The sequence below is a fragment of the Myxine glutinosa genome, chromosome 1 (genome assembly GCF_964187855.1).
Source record: "Myxine glutinosa chromosome 1, kmMyxGlut1.1, whole genome shotgun sequence".
Taxonomy (NCBI): Eukaryota; Metazoa; Chordata; class Myxini; order Myxiniformes; family Myxinidae; genus Myxine; species Myxine glutinosa.
This window is the reverse complement of record NC_136261.1, coordinates 22,702,651-22,721,401: the sequence shown is the minus strand read 5'-3', so window position 1 is coordinate 22,721,401 and position 18,751 is coordinate 22,702,651. Positions and strand designations below refer to the sequence as shown.

The 18,751-nt window shown below is 45.1% G+C and overlaps 1 protein-coding gene across 14 annotated transcripts in view; it reads left to right on the top strand.

Annotated features, from left to right (window-relative positions):
- LOC137421786 (uncharacterized) overlaps positions 1–18,751 on the top strand; it is a 99,765-nt gene that overhangs the window by 69,295 nt on the left and 11,719 nt on the right. For all 14 annotated transcript variants that reach the window (XM_068108203.2, XM_078768310.1, XM_078768214.1 and 11 more), the window contains one exon: positions 9,125–9,205. In XM_068108203.2, coding sequence (XP_067964304.1) covers positions 9,125–9,205 — 81 coding nt within the window. The remainder of the gene's footprint in view (positions 1–9,124; positions 9,206–18,751) is intronic.

Below are 18,751 nucleotides of genomic sequence, written 5' to 3'. Positions count from 1 at the left end.
GGTCAGACTTCTTCGCCTTACAGACAAGACGAGCGGCAGAGTTTTGAACCTTTTGTAACTTATCCAAGAGAAACTGAGGGCAGCCAGCATACAAAGAATTACAATAGTCTAGCCTTGAGAGGACAAGGGCACAGACCAGAGTTAGAGCAGCTTGAAGAGTAAGAAAGTGGTGAATGGATGCGATCTTTCGCAGCTGAAAGTATGCTGATTTGCAAGTTTGAAGTACTTGCTTGGAAAATGTCATGTTACAGTCGAAAACCACACCAAGTTTCTTGGCCGACGAAACAAAGTTTACATCGGTTTCACCAACATGAATAGTGGTAGGAAGTGAACATTGTAGAGGACATCTGTGCGATCTTACAATCATAGACTCTGTTTTGGCATCGTTCAGCTGAAGTTTGTTTTGGGTCATCCACGCCTTCACGTCGGCAATACAGCCTTCTAACACTTCAACAGTGGGCACGATTTGTTGAATTGTGCTTCCTTTGTACAGCTGATTGTCATCCGCAAAGGCGTGGTGATCAACTGAATGTCTGGCAACAAGATCAAATAGAGGCTGAGTGTACAAAAGAAAGAGGATAGGTCCCAGGACTGAGCCCTGGGAAACTCCAAAGGAAAGCGGAGAAGGGGCTGATTTCTGGCCATTGACAACAATTGTTTGCACTCTATCAGTAAGATAGGACATCAGCCAAGAAAGGGGAGTACCAGTTATACCAAATGTGATTTCAAGACGACGAATTAAGACACTATGGTCAATCGTGTCAAAGGCAGCAGACAAGTCCAAAAGAGCAAGAACGGAAACCTTACCACAGTCAAGAGAGGTCAGAAGATCATTGGTTATTCTTAGGAGAGCGGTCTCGGTGCTATGGCCTGGTCTATATACTGACTGGCGAGAATTGAAAAGATTATTTGAAACTAGATGGTCATTCATCTGTGATAGCACAATTTTTTCTGTGATCTTTGACAGGAAAGACAGGTTGGAGATAGGACGGTAATTTTTCATGTCGTTAAGGTCAAGGGTGGGCTTTTTAAGAAGTGGTTTAACAAGAGCTTGCTTAAAGAGAAGCGGAAATGAACGCGTAGTCAGAAAATCATTGATAACTGCAGTAATAAATGGGAGGAGGGTGTCCAATCACTCAATAAACAAATCGGTGGGAAGCGGGTCGAGATCGCATGTTTTTGTGTTTGACTTGAGGATTGTACATTTGACAATTTCCTCAGTAACAGGATTAAACGAACTAAGAGGTCGTCCGTGAAAGCAGTGTTCAGCATCATCGAAGGAAAGGATTGACTGCTTGTCAAGATTGTTTCTTATTGACTGAATTTTATTGTGAAAGAAATGCAGGAAGCGTTGCGGTGGTTCGTTTCGAGGAAATACAGTGGGAAGAACAGATTTATTTTTGGTGGCAAACAGGCAGTTGGTAATGCTGAACAGTTGCTTGCAGGAGGAGCTCCTAGTAATCCGATCAGAAATATATGACGTTTTTGCTTTCAGAATGATTTTTATGACGAGTCTTTTAGCTATGTTATACAACTTCAGCCACTGTCTCTCGGCACGTTGTCGTTCCTTTTTGGCAGCCCTGACTTCGTCACTGACTGCGCTGAACCACGGAGTACTCCTGCGTCTGGGAACGGCGCGCCGTGTCGCTGGAGCATGACAGTCCAACGCTGTGCGGAGGCAACAGTCGAGGTCTTCTGCATTGACATAGGAACGGCCAGAGAGACGGGTGTGAAGGTCCTCTTTAAAGGCGGAACGGTCGATGGCACGAATGTTGCGGGCAGTGATGAAGGTGGGCTGAAGACTAGGTACAGCAATACTCAGGTGGCTGGTGACACAGAAGTGGTCCGAGGTGATAGCACAGGTCACTGACGTGGATTGCACCAACTGATCATCGCATCTGTGCACTAACCAATCCAGGATGTGTCCTTTAACGTGTGTACGTTGGGAGACAGACTGAGACAGAGTAAAAGTAGAAAGGAGGTCAATGATCTTTGAAGTGAGAGGATGTTGTGGTTGGTCGTAGTGGACGTTGAAATCTCCAAGAATCAAGACGAAACCAGGAAGAGTATTGCAGTGGTCGAGCAGATTAGGAAGCTGGGTCACGAACATAGAGTCAGTAGGCTTGTTTTTCCGGTTAGGTGGAGGTCGGTAGAGGCAGAAGAAATGAAGAGTGTTTTCTGACAGAGTGAAGGTGACATGGGCTAGCTCGTAGGATGAATGGTCGAACGAAAAAGTCGCGGTGAAGGAGACAAAGGGAGCGAAGTTGTCTCTGTAAATAACAGCCACGCCCCCACCCCTAGAGGAGTGAGGAAATGACTGCAGGGTGTATCCAGGTGGGGTGAGATCAGCACATCTCGCTTCGTCGCCACTGGGTCGGAGCCAAGTTTCGGTCAGAAAAAGCACGTCAATATCATTATCTTGAATAAAAGAGGTAATTTCGATTCGCTTGTCAGGACTGCTTACAGACTGAGCGCTGAATAAGGCGAGATACAGGTCAGAACGGTGTTGTTTTGGTGCTGTGTATGTTCTACAGGGATAGATGAGGTTATTGTAGTTGACAGGGGACACGTTTTCGCAGGAATTATTAAAATGTGGGCCGGGCCGTCGCTGGTCGCGAAGAGAAATCGCAATCGGTATTTTTCTCTGCTTTCTCCTCCCGCCTTGCTTTGTGCGTTTTCTCGGGAGACCAACGCCGATTTCAAGTTCTCTGAGGCTTGACACGAGTCCAGGAGTCAATCGAGTGGTGTTTATAGACAAAAGTTTTTGCCGAGTGTAGCGAATAGGCCTCGGGATAGAGGAGTTAGAGCGGATAGTCGAGCTCGGTACATGCAGCGGTGCGTGGAGAGGTGGGGCAAGCGATGGGGCAAGTGGTGGGACGAGCGATGGGGTGAGCGGTGGGACGGGCGATGGGCCGGGCGATGGGACGGGCGATGGGACGAGCGATGGGACGAGCGATGGGATGAGCGATGGGGCGAGTGGTGGGACGAGCGATGGGGCGAGCGGCGGGATGAGCGATGGCCGATGGGGCAAGCGGTGGAACGAGCGATGGGGTGAGACGGGGAAAATAACTGTCTTGAGAGGCGCACACCGGGGCTGTGTGAGGCTCAGCGAAAAAACATGGCGGGTACTCACAGTTCGAAATTTTCAACTTGGTGGCGAGTAAAAACCAAAGTACTGCAAATCTCATGGGCAGACACGCCGCCATAAGCCAGGAAACGAAACAGGGATCCATCACAATCATTCACACAAAGCACAACACGACAGCACACGCTAAATCCAACAGAATCAATCAAATACACAGGACGACCGACTCAGCTCAGCCTGCTAGGCGAATGAACCGGAAGTAATGACCGAACCTAACATGTAATGTGATTTATGGTCTGATCCTTACAATGACCTGATCTAACATGTTATAATGTCATGTGTGGTCTGATCCTTTCAAAGGCCTGATCTAACATGTTGTGTCATGCACATTGATCCTTTCAATGACATGCTTTAACAGGTTATGTCATGCACATTCTAATCCTTTCAATGACCTGATCTAACATGTTATAATGTCATGCATGTTCTGATCCTTTGAATGGCCTGATCTAACATGTTATATCATGACGTTCTGATCCTTTCAATGACCTAACCTAACATGTTATAATGTCATGCGTGGTCTGATCCTTTCAAAGACTTGATCTAACATGTTGTCATGCACATTCTGATCCTTTCAATGACCTGCTCTAACATGTTATGTCATGCACATTCTGATCCTTTCAATGACCTGATCTAACATGTTATAATGTCATGCATGTTCTGATCCTTTGAATGACCTGATCTAACATGTTATATCATGACGTTCTGATCCTTTCGATGACCTAACCTAACTTGTTATAATGTCCTGCACAGTCTGATCCTTTCAATGACTGAACCTAGCATGTTGTAATGTGATTTATGGTCTGATCCTTACAATGACCTGATCTAACATGTTAAAGTGCCATGTACGGTCTGGTCCTTTCAATTACCTGATCTAACATAAGTAACAGTAATAATAATTGGCAATAATAATATGGATAATAACCTGACTCCCCCTGCCACTCCCGTAGTGAGTGAGTGTACTGGTGTGCCAAGTTTAAATTTTTTCCATCCAGCGGTTTCCGAGAAATATTTTTAAATTATTTGTGTTTAATCCAAGATGGCTGCCATATCACGTGCCCTATGACATCACAATTATCATGGAATATTCTACATGGTTGTCGCTCCTACCCTGAAAGTTTTGTCAATCGGACGTGGTTGCTGAGAAAGACTAGGTTTAACCCGTATGGAAGGACAACTCGAACATAATGTCTCTGGTCAGCTTCGGGGGCGAAGGCATAAAAAAGGAAAAGGTGCACTGTAGGGTGGTGGCGTGGCGTGGGGGGCATCTGCCAAACGATGGAGCAAAGTAAAACACAATTCAAATCTCTATTTTGATTTGATGTACTGTACTCTTTACAGAGCATTGATGTGTCCGAAGCAGTTTCTTGGAAAGGGTTATACTGGGTGGTTTGCCATTGCCTTCCCAATGTTTTGTCCATTCTCTAACCTTTAAATGCTGAGCTTCATGCAAGGAAATAGCACATACCATTTTGAAGTCTTTAGTATGACTCGGACGGGTTTTGAACCACTGAACTCCCTGAATCTGAGCAGATGCTGTAACCATTACGCCACGGACGCTGGTTCAAATGTCCATTACATGCATGTATATTCTTAGGATCAGTAGAACATATAATTGTGTTGTGGATGGAAGTTAATTGTATTGTCGGTCTACTGTACTAGATAAAATAATTTAGGCTGTGTTAATATTCTGTGGAATGTCACAATTAATCTTGCCACGGTTGAATCTGCTTTGGCAAGGGCTTTGGAATGACAAAACAAGACAATAATAGCACCAAAGGCTGCCGTGGCAGAAATGACCAGCCAAGGCTGCATGCAGTAAAGCATCTGGAAGAGCTTTGAAAAGATAAACAAATTTTGAGATAAGGCATACCAGACTGTCGTCATCGCCTTGCCCGATAACAAAATGAAGATCAAAGGAACACAGTTTGCAGAGGATATTTAAACAGCCAATAGTTTGCTTCACACAGGAAAGAGGGAACATGTCGCAGCAGAGGGAATGGCTGTGTACTTACTGAATTTACTGTGGCAAAATTGATTTTGAAAATTGGCTAAAACAGTGAAGGTGGAATCGGGAGTCTTCTGTATGCAAACCTGGAATTGTTCAGCTACTCAGTTCCCTGACTAAAGAACCAGCTTCATCCTGCTGTAAGCTGGTCGCTTGAATGTCCTGGCTGGTCTACTCATCGAATCTGCCGCCCTGCTGTTGTCTCGGATCTCTCAAAGCAAACATCTCCTCGCTGGCTGAGTCGGGATGGCAACCTGCCTGCTCCTTCACTCTCTCCGCACTTGCTGCCATTATGCATTGTCCTTCACAGCATATAGTCCAGTCCGGAAATCATTGTCTCACACAGCTGGACCGTTGGAATTTAGTTCATCTGCATACTTCGGTAATACAAGGCGTCACCCTATGAGGACTTTTGCAAAGAGACGACCCTGTTGGAGTCATACTCTGCGCATCCACTGGACCAGATCCTTTCAAATGAATTCACAGGCAACCCTTCACCCATTTGTAACCTGCTGGGATTTTTATATTACAAAGTGGTTACCTGAGATAATATGCCACCTCAAAAGTCGTAAGTTAATTCATAGCTGCATTGATATCTGTGACGTTTGTACTTTATTAATTCGTGGGGATTCTTTGGAAAGTCATGAAGGGTTTATTTTATTCAGTATTGCTTTAAAGGTAGCTGGAATTCATAAATATTACTTATAAAAGATCCTTCCGTCTAGTGTCATATCCTGGTTTCACCGTGAAAACGACAGGACCCAAATTGTTGCTGCTCTTTAACGGCCACTATTATCCCACCTTGTGGGGTCGGCCGGGGGAAGCTTGGCCCAAGTCTTTAATGAACTGGCCTGGCCAAGCCTGGCATTCACCTAATTGGAACAGGAATTTGTAATTTGGTTATGGTGCCGGCGATACTCTCCTACCCTTTGCGAAGGACACAATGGGATCTTTAACGTCCATCCGAGGGACGGCACACACATTGATGAATCGCCCTGCCTGTGAAACACTGCGATGACGGTTTATAGCTGGATTGGGATTCGAACCCAGGGTAAACAGTTTAGATGCGTGTGTGCTTACCTCAAGGACATCATGTCAGCCCAACAGCAGGGCACAAAATTGTCTTTAAATATTTTCTACCGTGACATCCTCAGGGTACCTGGGTCACTTTCTTCGGTGTCGAGGTGCACATAATAATACAGGGTGTCTCCCACTTGTAATAATGCATGGTGTCCACCACTTAACGTCGTCCCGGTTAACATTGTTTCCGTTATAATATCTCTACTAATTAGATACCAAGGCTTCACAGAACGTTCTGGTTATTTACCTACAACTTGCCATTACATTGTCGGTTATATAAATGTCATGGAAAGTCTTCGGTGCGACTGAAATTTACGAAGAAAAAGATGAGAAATATATACATATGAAATAAAGAAGAAATGATGCAATTTATAAAGATATATATATATATATATGTATGTATGTATGTATGTGCATGTATGTATATATACACTACTGGTCAAAAGTTTTAGAACACTTCATTTTTTCCAGTTTTTATTGAAATTGAAGCAATTCAAGTCCAGTGAATAACCTGAAATGGTACAAAGGTAAGCAGTAAACTGCTCGAGGTAAAAAAAAAAAAGAAGTTTAGGTTAGCAAAAACGAGAAAATAATGTAAATTGCATAATTATATTGTAAAAAAAAAAAAAAGGCCTTCTTCAGGGAACAAGTAATGGGTTAACAACTTACAGCTGTTCTGCAGCAATGTCAGTAAATTAAGCCTTGAAAGTTGATGCAAACTATTCCTACAGGTGTCCCAACCTCTGCTGATTACTTGATTACAAACCCCTTGTATTTTTAAATTATTTGTGTTTAATCCAAGATGGCTGCCATATCACGTGCCCTATGACATCACAATTATCATGGAATATTCTACATGGTTGTCGCTCCTACCCTGAAAGTTTTGTTTGTATAAAAGTATTGGATTGTCTGTTTTGTCTGTATAAAAGCAGTATTGGAACAGACTGTTATTGCACACTCTGAAGCATTATTTGGACAATATTTGGACACAATGCGAATCCCGGTCGATCGCTAAATTAACACCAGGGGGGTTGACTCAGCCTGTCGTCCTTCCGAGGTCGGCAACTTGAGTACCAGCTTGCTGGGATGAATGATCCCGGTGTGTACCCCGGCTTAGAATAGGTACACCGTATCCCTGCGCATCATAAGAGGCGACTAAGGGTTGGCGTCAGGAAGGGCATCCGGCCATAAAAACATTGCCTCAAACACGGAACCATGATTGTCATGGGGCCCGCAAGGCTAACCCCTGCTCTTGCGGGGAAAATGGCCTTAAAACGATCATGCATTCATATATTCATTGCACTGCAGGAAGTACTATATTGCTATCATAATGGCGAGAAAAAGGCAATTAACAAAGGAAGACCGACACCATTATAACCCTTAAAAGTGTCGGTCTTTCCTTTCGAGAAATTGCAAAGAAAGCCAAGGTGTCAGTGAGTACAGTTTCCTACACCATCAAAAGGCACTTGGAAACTGGAGGAAACTCTGAAAGGAAGAGGTCTGGCAGACCAAAAGCCACAACAGAATCAGAAGACTTTCTGAGTCAACAGCTTGCGTGATAGGCGGCTCACATGACAACAGCTTCAAGCACAGCTCAACACTGGTCGAAGTAAGCAAGTCTCAGTTTCAACTGTGAATAGAAGACTTCGAGCTGCAGGTTTTACAGGTCCCGTGGCAGTAAGAAAGCCAATGCTAAGATGGCAAAATAAGAAAAAGAGGCTTGACTGGGCCATGAAGCACCGCCAGTGGACTACTGAAGACTGGAAGAAGGTCTTATGGACCGATGAATAATAATTTGAAATATTTGGTTCATCACGCAGGGTTTTTGTACGCCGTTGAGTAAGTGAAAGGATGGTTCCTCAGTGTGTGACACCAACTGTCAAATATGGAGGAGGAAGCGTGATGGTCTGGGGTTCTTTTGCTGGATCCAGAGTCGGCGACTTGCACAGAGTGACTGGCACCCTGGACCAAAAGGGCTACCACAGCATTTTGCAGTGCCATGCAATTCCCTCTGGTATATGCCGAGTTCGTCAGGTGTTCATCCTACAGCAAGATAATGACCCAAACACACCTCCAGGCTATGTCAAAACTACCTTTGAGGAAAAGAACAAGACTGTTGGCTTCAAATCATGGAATGGCCAGCACAATCTCCAGACTTAAACCCCATCTAGCTGGTTTGGGATGAACTGGACAGAAGGGTGAAAGCAAAGCATCCTACAAGTGCAACACATTTGTGTGAACATCTGCAACAGTGTTGGGAAGAACAATATTTGATTTCCATTGTAGAAAGAATGCCACGAGTGAGTTCGGCAGTTATATCTGCAAAAGGTGGCTACTTTGCTGAGTCAAAAATTTAAATTACATTTTGTTAAACAAAATGATTCTATGATTTCTTTTTTTAATTTATCTCCAATTGTTTATTTATTCTATGCTTGATTTCAGAGTCCATTGAGACATTAAACTGCATAAATTTCAACAAAAACTGGAAAAATTGAGGTGGTCTAAAACTTTTGACCGGTCGTGTGTGTGTATATGTATATATATATATATATGCGCATGTGTATGTATATATATATATATATGCACATGTGTATGTATATATATATATATATATGCACATGTGTATGTATGTATATATATATATGCGCATGTGTATGTATATATATATATATGTATATATATATATATGTATATATATATGTGTATATATATATGTATATATATATATGTATATATATATATGTATATATATATATATATATATATATATATATATATATATATGCGCATGTATATATAAATTATTTATTTTAACTCTTCAACAGTGATTTGCCAACTGAAGTAAAACGGTTTGTTCTGTGCCAAACTGCTTTAATTCCAATATTCGATTGCAGGCATGACCAATGGGAACGATAAAAACATGATCGGATCAAAATATCCACGAGTTATGTTGAAGCGACTGCGCATTCCCAAAGGTAATTTCACATCTGTCAGTTATAATTGTGATGAGAATGCTGACATTGCCTTGCTCAATCCAATGGGAAAATACTGATTGATTAATAATGTACAGTAATGTCATTATAAATAGAACTGCCACTTTATAACTGCTGGCAGTGATGACCAGTTCCCTCCGCATTCCCGCTTTGATGCGACCCCGCTTTCATACGGCCCCGCTTTCATACGGCCCCGCTTTGATACGGCCCCGCTTTGATACGGCCCCGCTATGATACGACCCCGCTATGATACGACCCCGCTATGATACGGCCCCGCTATGATACGGCCCCGCTATGATACGGCCCCGCTATGATACGACCCCGCTTTGTTACCACCCCGCTTTGATACCACCCCGCTTTGATACCACCCCGCTTTGATACCACCCCGCTTTGATACCACCCCGCTTTGATACCACCCCGCTTTGATACCACCCCGCTTTGATACCACCCCGCTTTGATACCACCCCGCTTTGATACCACCCCGCTTTGATACCACCCCGCTTTGATACCACCCCGCTTTGATACCACCCCGCTTTGATACCACCCCGCTTTGATACCACCCCGCTTTGATACCACCCCGCTTTGATACCACCCCGCTTTGATACCACCCCGCTTTGATACCACCCCGCTTTGATACCACCCCGCTTTGATACCACCCCGCTTTGATACCACCCGCTTTGATACCACCCCGCTTTGATACCACCCCGCTTTGATACCACCCCCGCTTTGATACCACCCCCGCTTTGATACCACCCCCCCCTTTCATATGACCCCCCTTCATATGGCCCCCCTTTCATACGCCGCCCTTTCATACGCCGCCCTTTCATACGACCCCCCTTTCATACGACCCCCCTTCATACGACCCCCCTTTCATACGACCCCCCTTTCATACGACCCCCCTTTCATACGACCCCCTTTCATACGACCCCCCTTTCATACGACCCCCCTTTCATACGACCCCCCTTTCATACGACCCCCCTTTCATACGACCCCCCTTAAATACGACTCCCCTTTCATACGACCTCTGCTTCATACGATCCCCGCCTTTCATATGACCCCATTTCATACGACCCCCATTTCATACGACCCCCCTTTCATATGACCCCCCTTTCATACGACCCCCCTTTCATGTGACCCCCCTTTCATGCAGCCCCCCTTTCATACGACCCCCGCTTCATACGACCCCCGCTTCATACGACACCCCGCCCCCTTTCATACGACACCCCGCCCCCTTTCATACGACACCCCGCCCCCTTTCATACGACACCCCGCCCCCTTTCATACGACACCCCGTCCCCTTTCATACGACACCCCGCCCCCTTTCATACGACACCCCGCCCCCTTTCATACGACACCCCGCCCCCTTTCATACGACACCCCGCCCCCTTTCATACGACACCCCGCCCCCTTTCATACGACACCCCGCCCCCTTTCATACGACACCCCGCCCCCTTTCATACGACACCCCGCCCCCTTTCATACGACACCCCGCCCCTACGACACCCCGCCCCTACGACACCCCGCCCCCTTTCATACGACACCCCGCCCCCTTTCATACGACACCCCGCCCCCTTTCATACGACACCCCGCCCCCTTTCATACGACACCCCGCCCCCTTTCATACGACACCCCGCCCCCTTTCATACGACACCCCGCCCCCTTTCATACGACACCCCGCCCCCTTTCATACGACACCCCGCCCCCTTTCATACGACACCCCGCCCCCTTTCATACGACACCCCGCCCCCTTTCATACGACACCCCGCCCCCTTTCATACGACACCCCGCCCCCTTTCATACGACACCCCGCCCCCTTTCATACGACACCCCGCCCCCTTTCATACGACACCCCGCCCCCTTTCATACGACACGCCGCCCCCTTTCATACCACACCCCGCCCCTTTTCACACAACTCCCCCAACCCCCCCCCCCCCCCTTCATACGACACCCCGCCCCCTTTCACACAACTCCCCCAACCCGCCCCCCCTTCATACAACCCCCCTTTCATACAACCATTTGTCTGTGTCTGTCTGTCGCCATTCTTCTCAGAGATGGGTGAACGGATGATGTCGCCATCAAATTTTCAGGTGTTTGTCAGTGACTGCTTGGGAGTGTTTTAGACAAAAAAAATTATCAATAAAAAAATTGAAATATTTAAAAAATAAATAAATAAAGTTATCTTTTGCGGGTATAAAAAAAATCGCTCTTTTGTGCCAAAACCTTTTTGATTAATCAATTATATACAAGTGCACATACGCATAAATAAATAGAAAACAATTACCAGATATTTGATTACAAATACGTCTCAGTGTCGAATAAGTCTCAACAAAGGATGGAGGTCCTCAATGCCAAACAGGAAATCAGCTGTCTCACTCGACATATCACGTGCCTTCGATACGGGCTGGCAGCCAGCTCTGCTCACCAAACTCTCCTCCTATGGTATCCATGGAAATCTCATGGCTTGCGGACTTCGTCTGGTCGTAGGCAACGTGTGGCCCTGAATGGATTTCTCTCATCTCCCCTGCCTGTTCTGGCTGGAGTTCCCCAAGGTAGTGTTCTGGGCCCTGTGCTATTTCTGGTCTTCGTCAATGATCTCTCCGACTCTCTGGAAAATCCTCTCTATCTCTTTGCTGATGACTCCACTATCTGCCGCTCCATTCCTCATCCCTCAGATCGGCAGTCTGCAGCCTCCTCACTCTCTGCAGACCTGGACAAAATCAGACTGGTCAAACAAGTGGAATATGTCTTTCAATCCTGACAAATCTCACACTTACAATGTCTCTCCGAAAGGACCGACTGGAAAACCCTCCCATCTACGTTCTCAACAATCCTCTCCAAGAAGTTGTGTCGCTCAAGCTTTTGGGTCTCACTGTCTGCCATGATCTTTCTTGGGAAAACCACATTTCCAAGCTGACCTCCAAAGCCAGTCGCCGACTGTGCATCCTCTGTCGTGTGAAGTCCTTCCTTGGCACACCTGAGCTCCTCACCACATACAAGGCTTTCATCCGCAGCTCAATGGAATACTGTTCCCCCCTCTGGGCTGGTGCTCCTGCCTCACACCTAGCTCGGTTTCACGCTGTTGAAACCAAAGCTTTCAGAATCATTGGAATCTCCTGCGATGTAGTCAACTCCGAGGGCCTTTCACTCACTCACCGCAGGCAGGTTGGTGGTCTTTGTCTTCTACCGACTCCTCTCCGGCCTTGCTCCCCCAGCTCTCTCTGTGCTCTGTCCCCCCAATATTCCTTCAGGTCGCACAAGATCTGCCTGCAACCCTCTTATGGTTAAACTGCCAAAATCTAGGCTCTCTGCTCACCTTCACTCTTTCATTCTCCTTTTCTCCCACCTCTGGAACAAAGTCCCCCACTCCCTTCAATCCCACTCCTCCCTCCATGTCTTTAAAACAGCTGTTCACCACCATCTCTTATCTTCCCCCATCCAAAAGCTTGATCTTTTCTACCCCCGCTAATTCACCCCAGATACCTTCTTTTTTTTCTTTTTTTTCTTTTTTATGGAAATTTCAACTTCTTTCCTGGAGGTCCTTGCAGTGTTCATATGTTTTATACCTCTCCCACCTCCCCCCAAGCCCTCCCCCTCCCACATTTCTCCCGATATCCCTGCTCTAAAATGTTGTGTTTGTGTCCTTTCCCCTCTCTCCCCATCCTGTCCACCGCTCCCACTCCCTTTATTTTTTGTTTTATGTGTCGGTTTGACTTTTTGTGTGATGAATGTTAGCTCTTTCACGAGCCTCGATCTTGTATACAAAAACAAACAAACAAAAAATTCATCAAACAATTCTGGACACTGTCGAAGTTGGTGGTAAGTCTTCTTCTTCTTCCTGAACGCCATCAAACTTGACTCAAACGTGATCAATGGTACATTCACCAGCATAAATTCAACGAAATGCATTCCATTCCACTTCTAAGGTAACACCAGTACAGTACCACCAACACCACATGGAAAATGTGAAAATACTCATGTAGTATTTATTATATATTCTTATAATTTACAGTATTTGTTATTTATTTAGTATTTCCAGTATTTATTATTACAGTACAGTATTTACCACACGGGAAAGGGTCGATTTTTGGGTGGGAGGGGAGTTAAAAAAAATTGCTCTGATGGTGCATAAAGCTTTTTGAGTGATGACGTCGATCAAACAATTCTGGAAGTGGTCGAAGTTGGTGTTGAGTCTTATTCATCCTGAACGTCATCAAACTTAACTCAGAAACGTGATCAACGGGACACTCAGCAGCACATATTCAATGAAAAGGTTAAATGATTTGTGATGGATTCCGGTTTGGATGCAATTGCTTTTCCAATATGTTCGCCCCCATTTCAAAAATAGGTTCCTTTTCGCCTGAGCAACGCCAGGAACTCCAGCTATAAACGCTTATGCTTTACTCAGGATACAAATACAACTTTGTGTGGGGGGGGGTAACATCAGTGATGTGGCCGCGTCCTCATGCGGGGGTTTGGGGGTCCAGGGGAGGGGCGTAAATTTTCTATGTAAATGTCTTGCTTTTAACTGTGGTTAAAAACCATAGAATTCCATCTTGCGTGTGGTGTAGCGCCACCTGGTGTGGTGGCAGAGGGTATTACAATTTCCATATTTACCTGGGTAACACCGAGGTTAAAACACTTTGCACGGGTAAATTTTTCCTCCTTCCCTCCCCCCCCCCCCCCATCCACCAAAACGGAGGGGCCTATCGAAGCAACCCCCCCCCCCCCCCCCCCCCAAATAGGAAGCTCACACAAAATGACCAACACTACAACAAGATGTTCTGAATATGTTTGATCAGGGCTTCAATATATATATATATATGAAAGATAGGGGTGTGGTTTAACATCAGGACAGGAGACAAAGGGTGGACTCACATGGCCCCCACCTAATTCCCTGTTGTTCAATTAGTTTAAGGCAGTCCGAGGCCAGGCAAGGGTTTTGCCCTTTAATATCATAATCATTGAAGCTTGAAGGGAAATCATTGAGGTTTGAAGGGAAAGAAGGAGATAAGGAGTTAGACGGCCTTATGGAGGAGTATAGCAGCTTTGCAGCTGTGGCCACAGTATGGGAACAAACTCTGGATTTTGACAGGTAAAGAGAACATGCCATTACAAGGCATGAAAGTCATACAAAGTATATAATCCTTCAAAGGCATTTCAAACAACAAAGTAATGAAACAAAAGTCCTTTGGTGGGAAAGTATAAAGGGAGTGAACAGTCATACATGAGCCAACATACAGGAAATTGGCAGAGGCCAGAAAGATAGCAGTTTGCAACCAAGGCCGTAGTATGGGGAACAGGGGATTGTGCCAACACAGGGCAAAGGTTTGTAAAGCATTTAACTTACTTTAAGGGTACAACCAGCTTTCAGAGACATGGAAAGAATATAAGTATTAAAAGGATACAGTAAACAATCAAACCAAACATATAATTGGTTATACTTGGTCAAATGGTAAGAGAGCACAAAGGGGGAGGGGCTCACGCCCCATATATATATATATATATATATATATATATATATATATATATATATATATACACACACACATACAATGCATGCACGCATACATGCACGCACGCACACATACACGCATACATACACGCATACATACACGCATACATACACGCACACACGCATACATACATGCATACACGCATACATACATATACACACACACATTTATATACGAGGGACACTCAATAAGTAACCTTAAAATATTTTTTCACAACTTGTTTATTGCATGTACCTGTTGTGTAACTGTTATTTTTCAACATTATCTCCATTGCGTTCAATGCATTTTTCCGGCGCTTTACTGAGGCCTGGATTCCTCTAGAAAAAAAGAAAGAAAAAAAGTATACATACACATATATATATATATACAGTGGAACCTTGACTTACGAGTTTAATTCGTTCTGTGACCGAGCTCGTAACTCAAATTGCTCGTATCTCAAATCAAATTTCCCCATTGAAATGCATTGAAATGCTATTAATCCGTTCCAGCCCGCCAAAAACCACACCAATTTTTTTTTAAATATACAGTATATATAAAAATATCTCGCGCTTTATATTTCACCTGTATGCAGCATACAAGTTGGCAGGATGGCCTGGACTGGAGGTACGCACACTTGACTCTAAAGTCTAAACTGTCCAGCCTGGGTTTGAATCCCGACCCAGCTATAACCTGTCATGTCGGTGTTTCACAGGCAGGGTGATTCATCAATGTGTGTACCGCTAAACTGGGCGCCCCGTTTGCGTCCCATTAGTTGTTGGATGTTAAGGATCTCACCGTGTTTTCCACAAAGAGAAGGCGAGCTATCGCCGGCACTCTGAACAAGTTGTGGCCTGGCATGGCATGAACATGAACATGAACATGAAATGTTCGACATGAACATGAAATTTTCCAAAATAACCAAAATGCGAAAACAAAAATGCAGCGCTATACGACAGAGATACTGTACGTGCACGGCAAGATAACCACGTGACCGGAACCCACCTGGCGGCGTAAACTCAAAATAACCGAAATGCGAAAACTAAAATGCAGCGCTATACGACAGAGATACTGTACGTGCACGGCAAGATAACCACGTGACCGGAACCCACCTGGCGGCGTAAACTCAAAATAACCGAAATGCGAAAACTAAAATGCAGCGCTATACGACAGAGATACTGTACTTGAACGGCAAGATAACCACGTGACCGGGTGGCGAAAGCTCGTAACTCGGATCTCGGCTCGCATCTCAAAGCAATAAACCGCCCGAGCGACGGCTCGTATCTCGAAAAACTCGTAAGTTGGGGCACTCGTAAGTCAAGGTTCCACTGTATATATTTTGCCTGCTTGTGTAGCCATTCGTGCACCGCCTCTTGGACCTCCATCGGATCGGAAAGTAGTATCACCAAGCGCGCCTCTAAGTGGCCCAAAGATGTGGTAACCCGAAGGGGCGAGGTCTGGCAAGTAGGGTGGATGAAGAAGACACTTGAAATGAAGGTTCTCAATTGTTGCAGCCGTTGCAGCTATAGCACGGGCAGTATGGGGCCTAGCATTGTCATGCTGCAGCAAAACCCCGGTAGTGAGTAGTCCATGACGTTTTGACCTGATTGCTGGTTTCAGATGATTTTTTAAGGAGGGTGCAGTATGATGCACTGGTGACTGTTGTCCCTCTGGGCATGTAATGCTCTACAAGTGGGCCTCGGCTATCCCAGAAGAGCGTCGGCATCACTTTTCCAGCGGACAGCTGTGTGCGGAATTTTTTGGGTTTCGGTGAAGTTGAATGGTATCATTCTTTGCTTGCCCTCTGTTTCTGCCTGAAAGTAGTGGACCCAGCTTTCATCCCCAGTCACTGTGCGCTGCAAGAAAGTGTCGCCTTCTGTTTCGTAACGTTGCAGAAGTTCTTCAAGTGACCACTCGCCGTTCTTTCAGTTCCGGTGTGAGTTGTCTTGGCACCCACCTTGCAGACACTTTGTGGAACACCAGCACGTTGTGAATGATATGGTGTGCTGCTGATCCATGGCTAATGTTCAATTCGGAGACAACTTCATCCAGCGTCATGCGACGGTTTTCCCTTAGTACGCGCTCAACTCCTGCATCCATTTCTTGTGTCGGCGGTTTGAGGCCGGCCCGAGCGAGCAGCGCCTGCCACACTGGACACTGCACTTTTAAACTTCCTGTCCCAGTCGTACACTTGCTGCAACGATAAACATGCGGCACCATATTGCATCTTCATTCTGCGATTGATTTCACTGGGATTCACACCCTCACTTCCCAAGAAATGGATGACAGAACGTTGCTCCTCCCTGGTGCATGCTTCTAATGGAGCCACCATCTTGGAACGGCTCTGATGTCATCCACTCAATGTTGCCATGTTGAAAATGGACAAAATATGATTCTTACCCATAGATGTAACATATGTCATCCACAACTACACACATGACATTCTTGAATTTATATCGCCACTTTCAGGTTACTTATTGACGTGCGTGTGTGCGTGCGTTGTTTATAGCTTCTTCTATCTTCTATCTTCCATCTATATATATATATATATATAAAGTTTTTGTTTGTTTGTCTGCACGCGCTAATCTCCTGAACGGTGAAAGATAGGAGGAAACCTCTGAAACAAAAAAATGTCGGGACGGACCCCAGGAAGGTTATAGGCTAGGTGGCGAAGCCGGTCGAGGCCGCCTCGGCCGGGCTGGGCCCATTTCACAATTAAAAGCTGAGCTGAATTATAGTAGTCAATATTCTGCAGCCACGAGTGAAAGCTGAATTATAGTAGTAAATTCATTCAAAAAGAATCTGGGCAAAGCCGAGTGCTTTCGGCTCATGTAAAGATATCTTTATTTTTGCATTTCTTCATTTTTGTATTTATTAATTTATGTATTTATTTATTTTTGTATTTATTTAGTTTTGTATTTATTTATTTCTTTCTTTATTTTTGTATTTATTTATTTATTTATTTTTGTATATATATATATTTATTTATATATATATATATATGTATTTATTTATTTATTTTTGTATATACAGCAATACCCCGTTTTATGCCATTTCGACATACGTCAAATCCGACTTTACGCCACTTCTGGAGTAAATTTCAGTTCAGCGAACGTCATTATGTGCGACTTTACGTCACTCCTCCATCATAATACTGTTATGAATTCATCACTTCCGCTGTTGTGGTTTTCATCCACTTGAAACATTTCTGGTTCCATGTATTATTATTGTTGTGGTTTGAGGGAAATGGCGGTTATTGTTGTTGAAAGGTAAAAAGGTTAAGGTTTTAAATGAAACCGGAACCGGACGACGACGAAGCGGAAGGAGAAAAAAGAAGGCGGGACAAAAAGTCGGACAAGAAGCTGGTCGCTTCAAGCTCCGGAGCGAGCGTGGTCGAACGAAAGTCGCGAGTGAACTTGGAGTTTCCTTGAAAGGAATTCCTGCGATAGGTGTTATCGCTGGGATTGATAAACCTGCGTGGTCAGGTTTGGCGTTGGGTTTCTGAAGAATCATCGCCGGGTCGTTGCGACTCAAATACGAGCCGTCGGCCATTTTGACACTTACGCTTTGCTCATCGCAAAAGGTCTTTGCTTCCCGTCAACCTTTTTCACCATTCCGACGTGTGTGTGTGTGTGTGTGTGTGTGTGTGTGTGTGTGTGTGTGTGTGTGTGTGTGTGTGTGTGTGTGTGTGTGTGTGTGTGTGTGTGTGTGTGTGTGTGTGTGTGTGTGTGTGTGTGTGTGTGTGTGTGTGTGTGTGTGTGTGTGTGTGTGCGTGCGTGCGCGCGTGCAACGCGGAGTTTAAAGATTAATTTGCGGTTCGCCGACTGAACCATGAACGTTCATACCTGGAGGGCGCGTTTGGATTTCCCATTTCTCCGTGAGTTTGCCTTACGCGGTTTTGGACCACGTGACTCTTTGCGCCGCTTCGGCCGCCTACGCCTTTTGTGCTGTTTTGGCGGTGTGACGGAGCCCGTCATCTGAACGGCGTTCGGGTTTCGATTCGATATCGCTCTGACGCTCGCTGGAGGGGATCACCTTT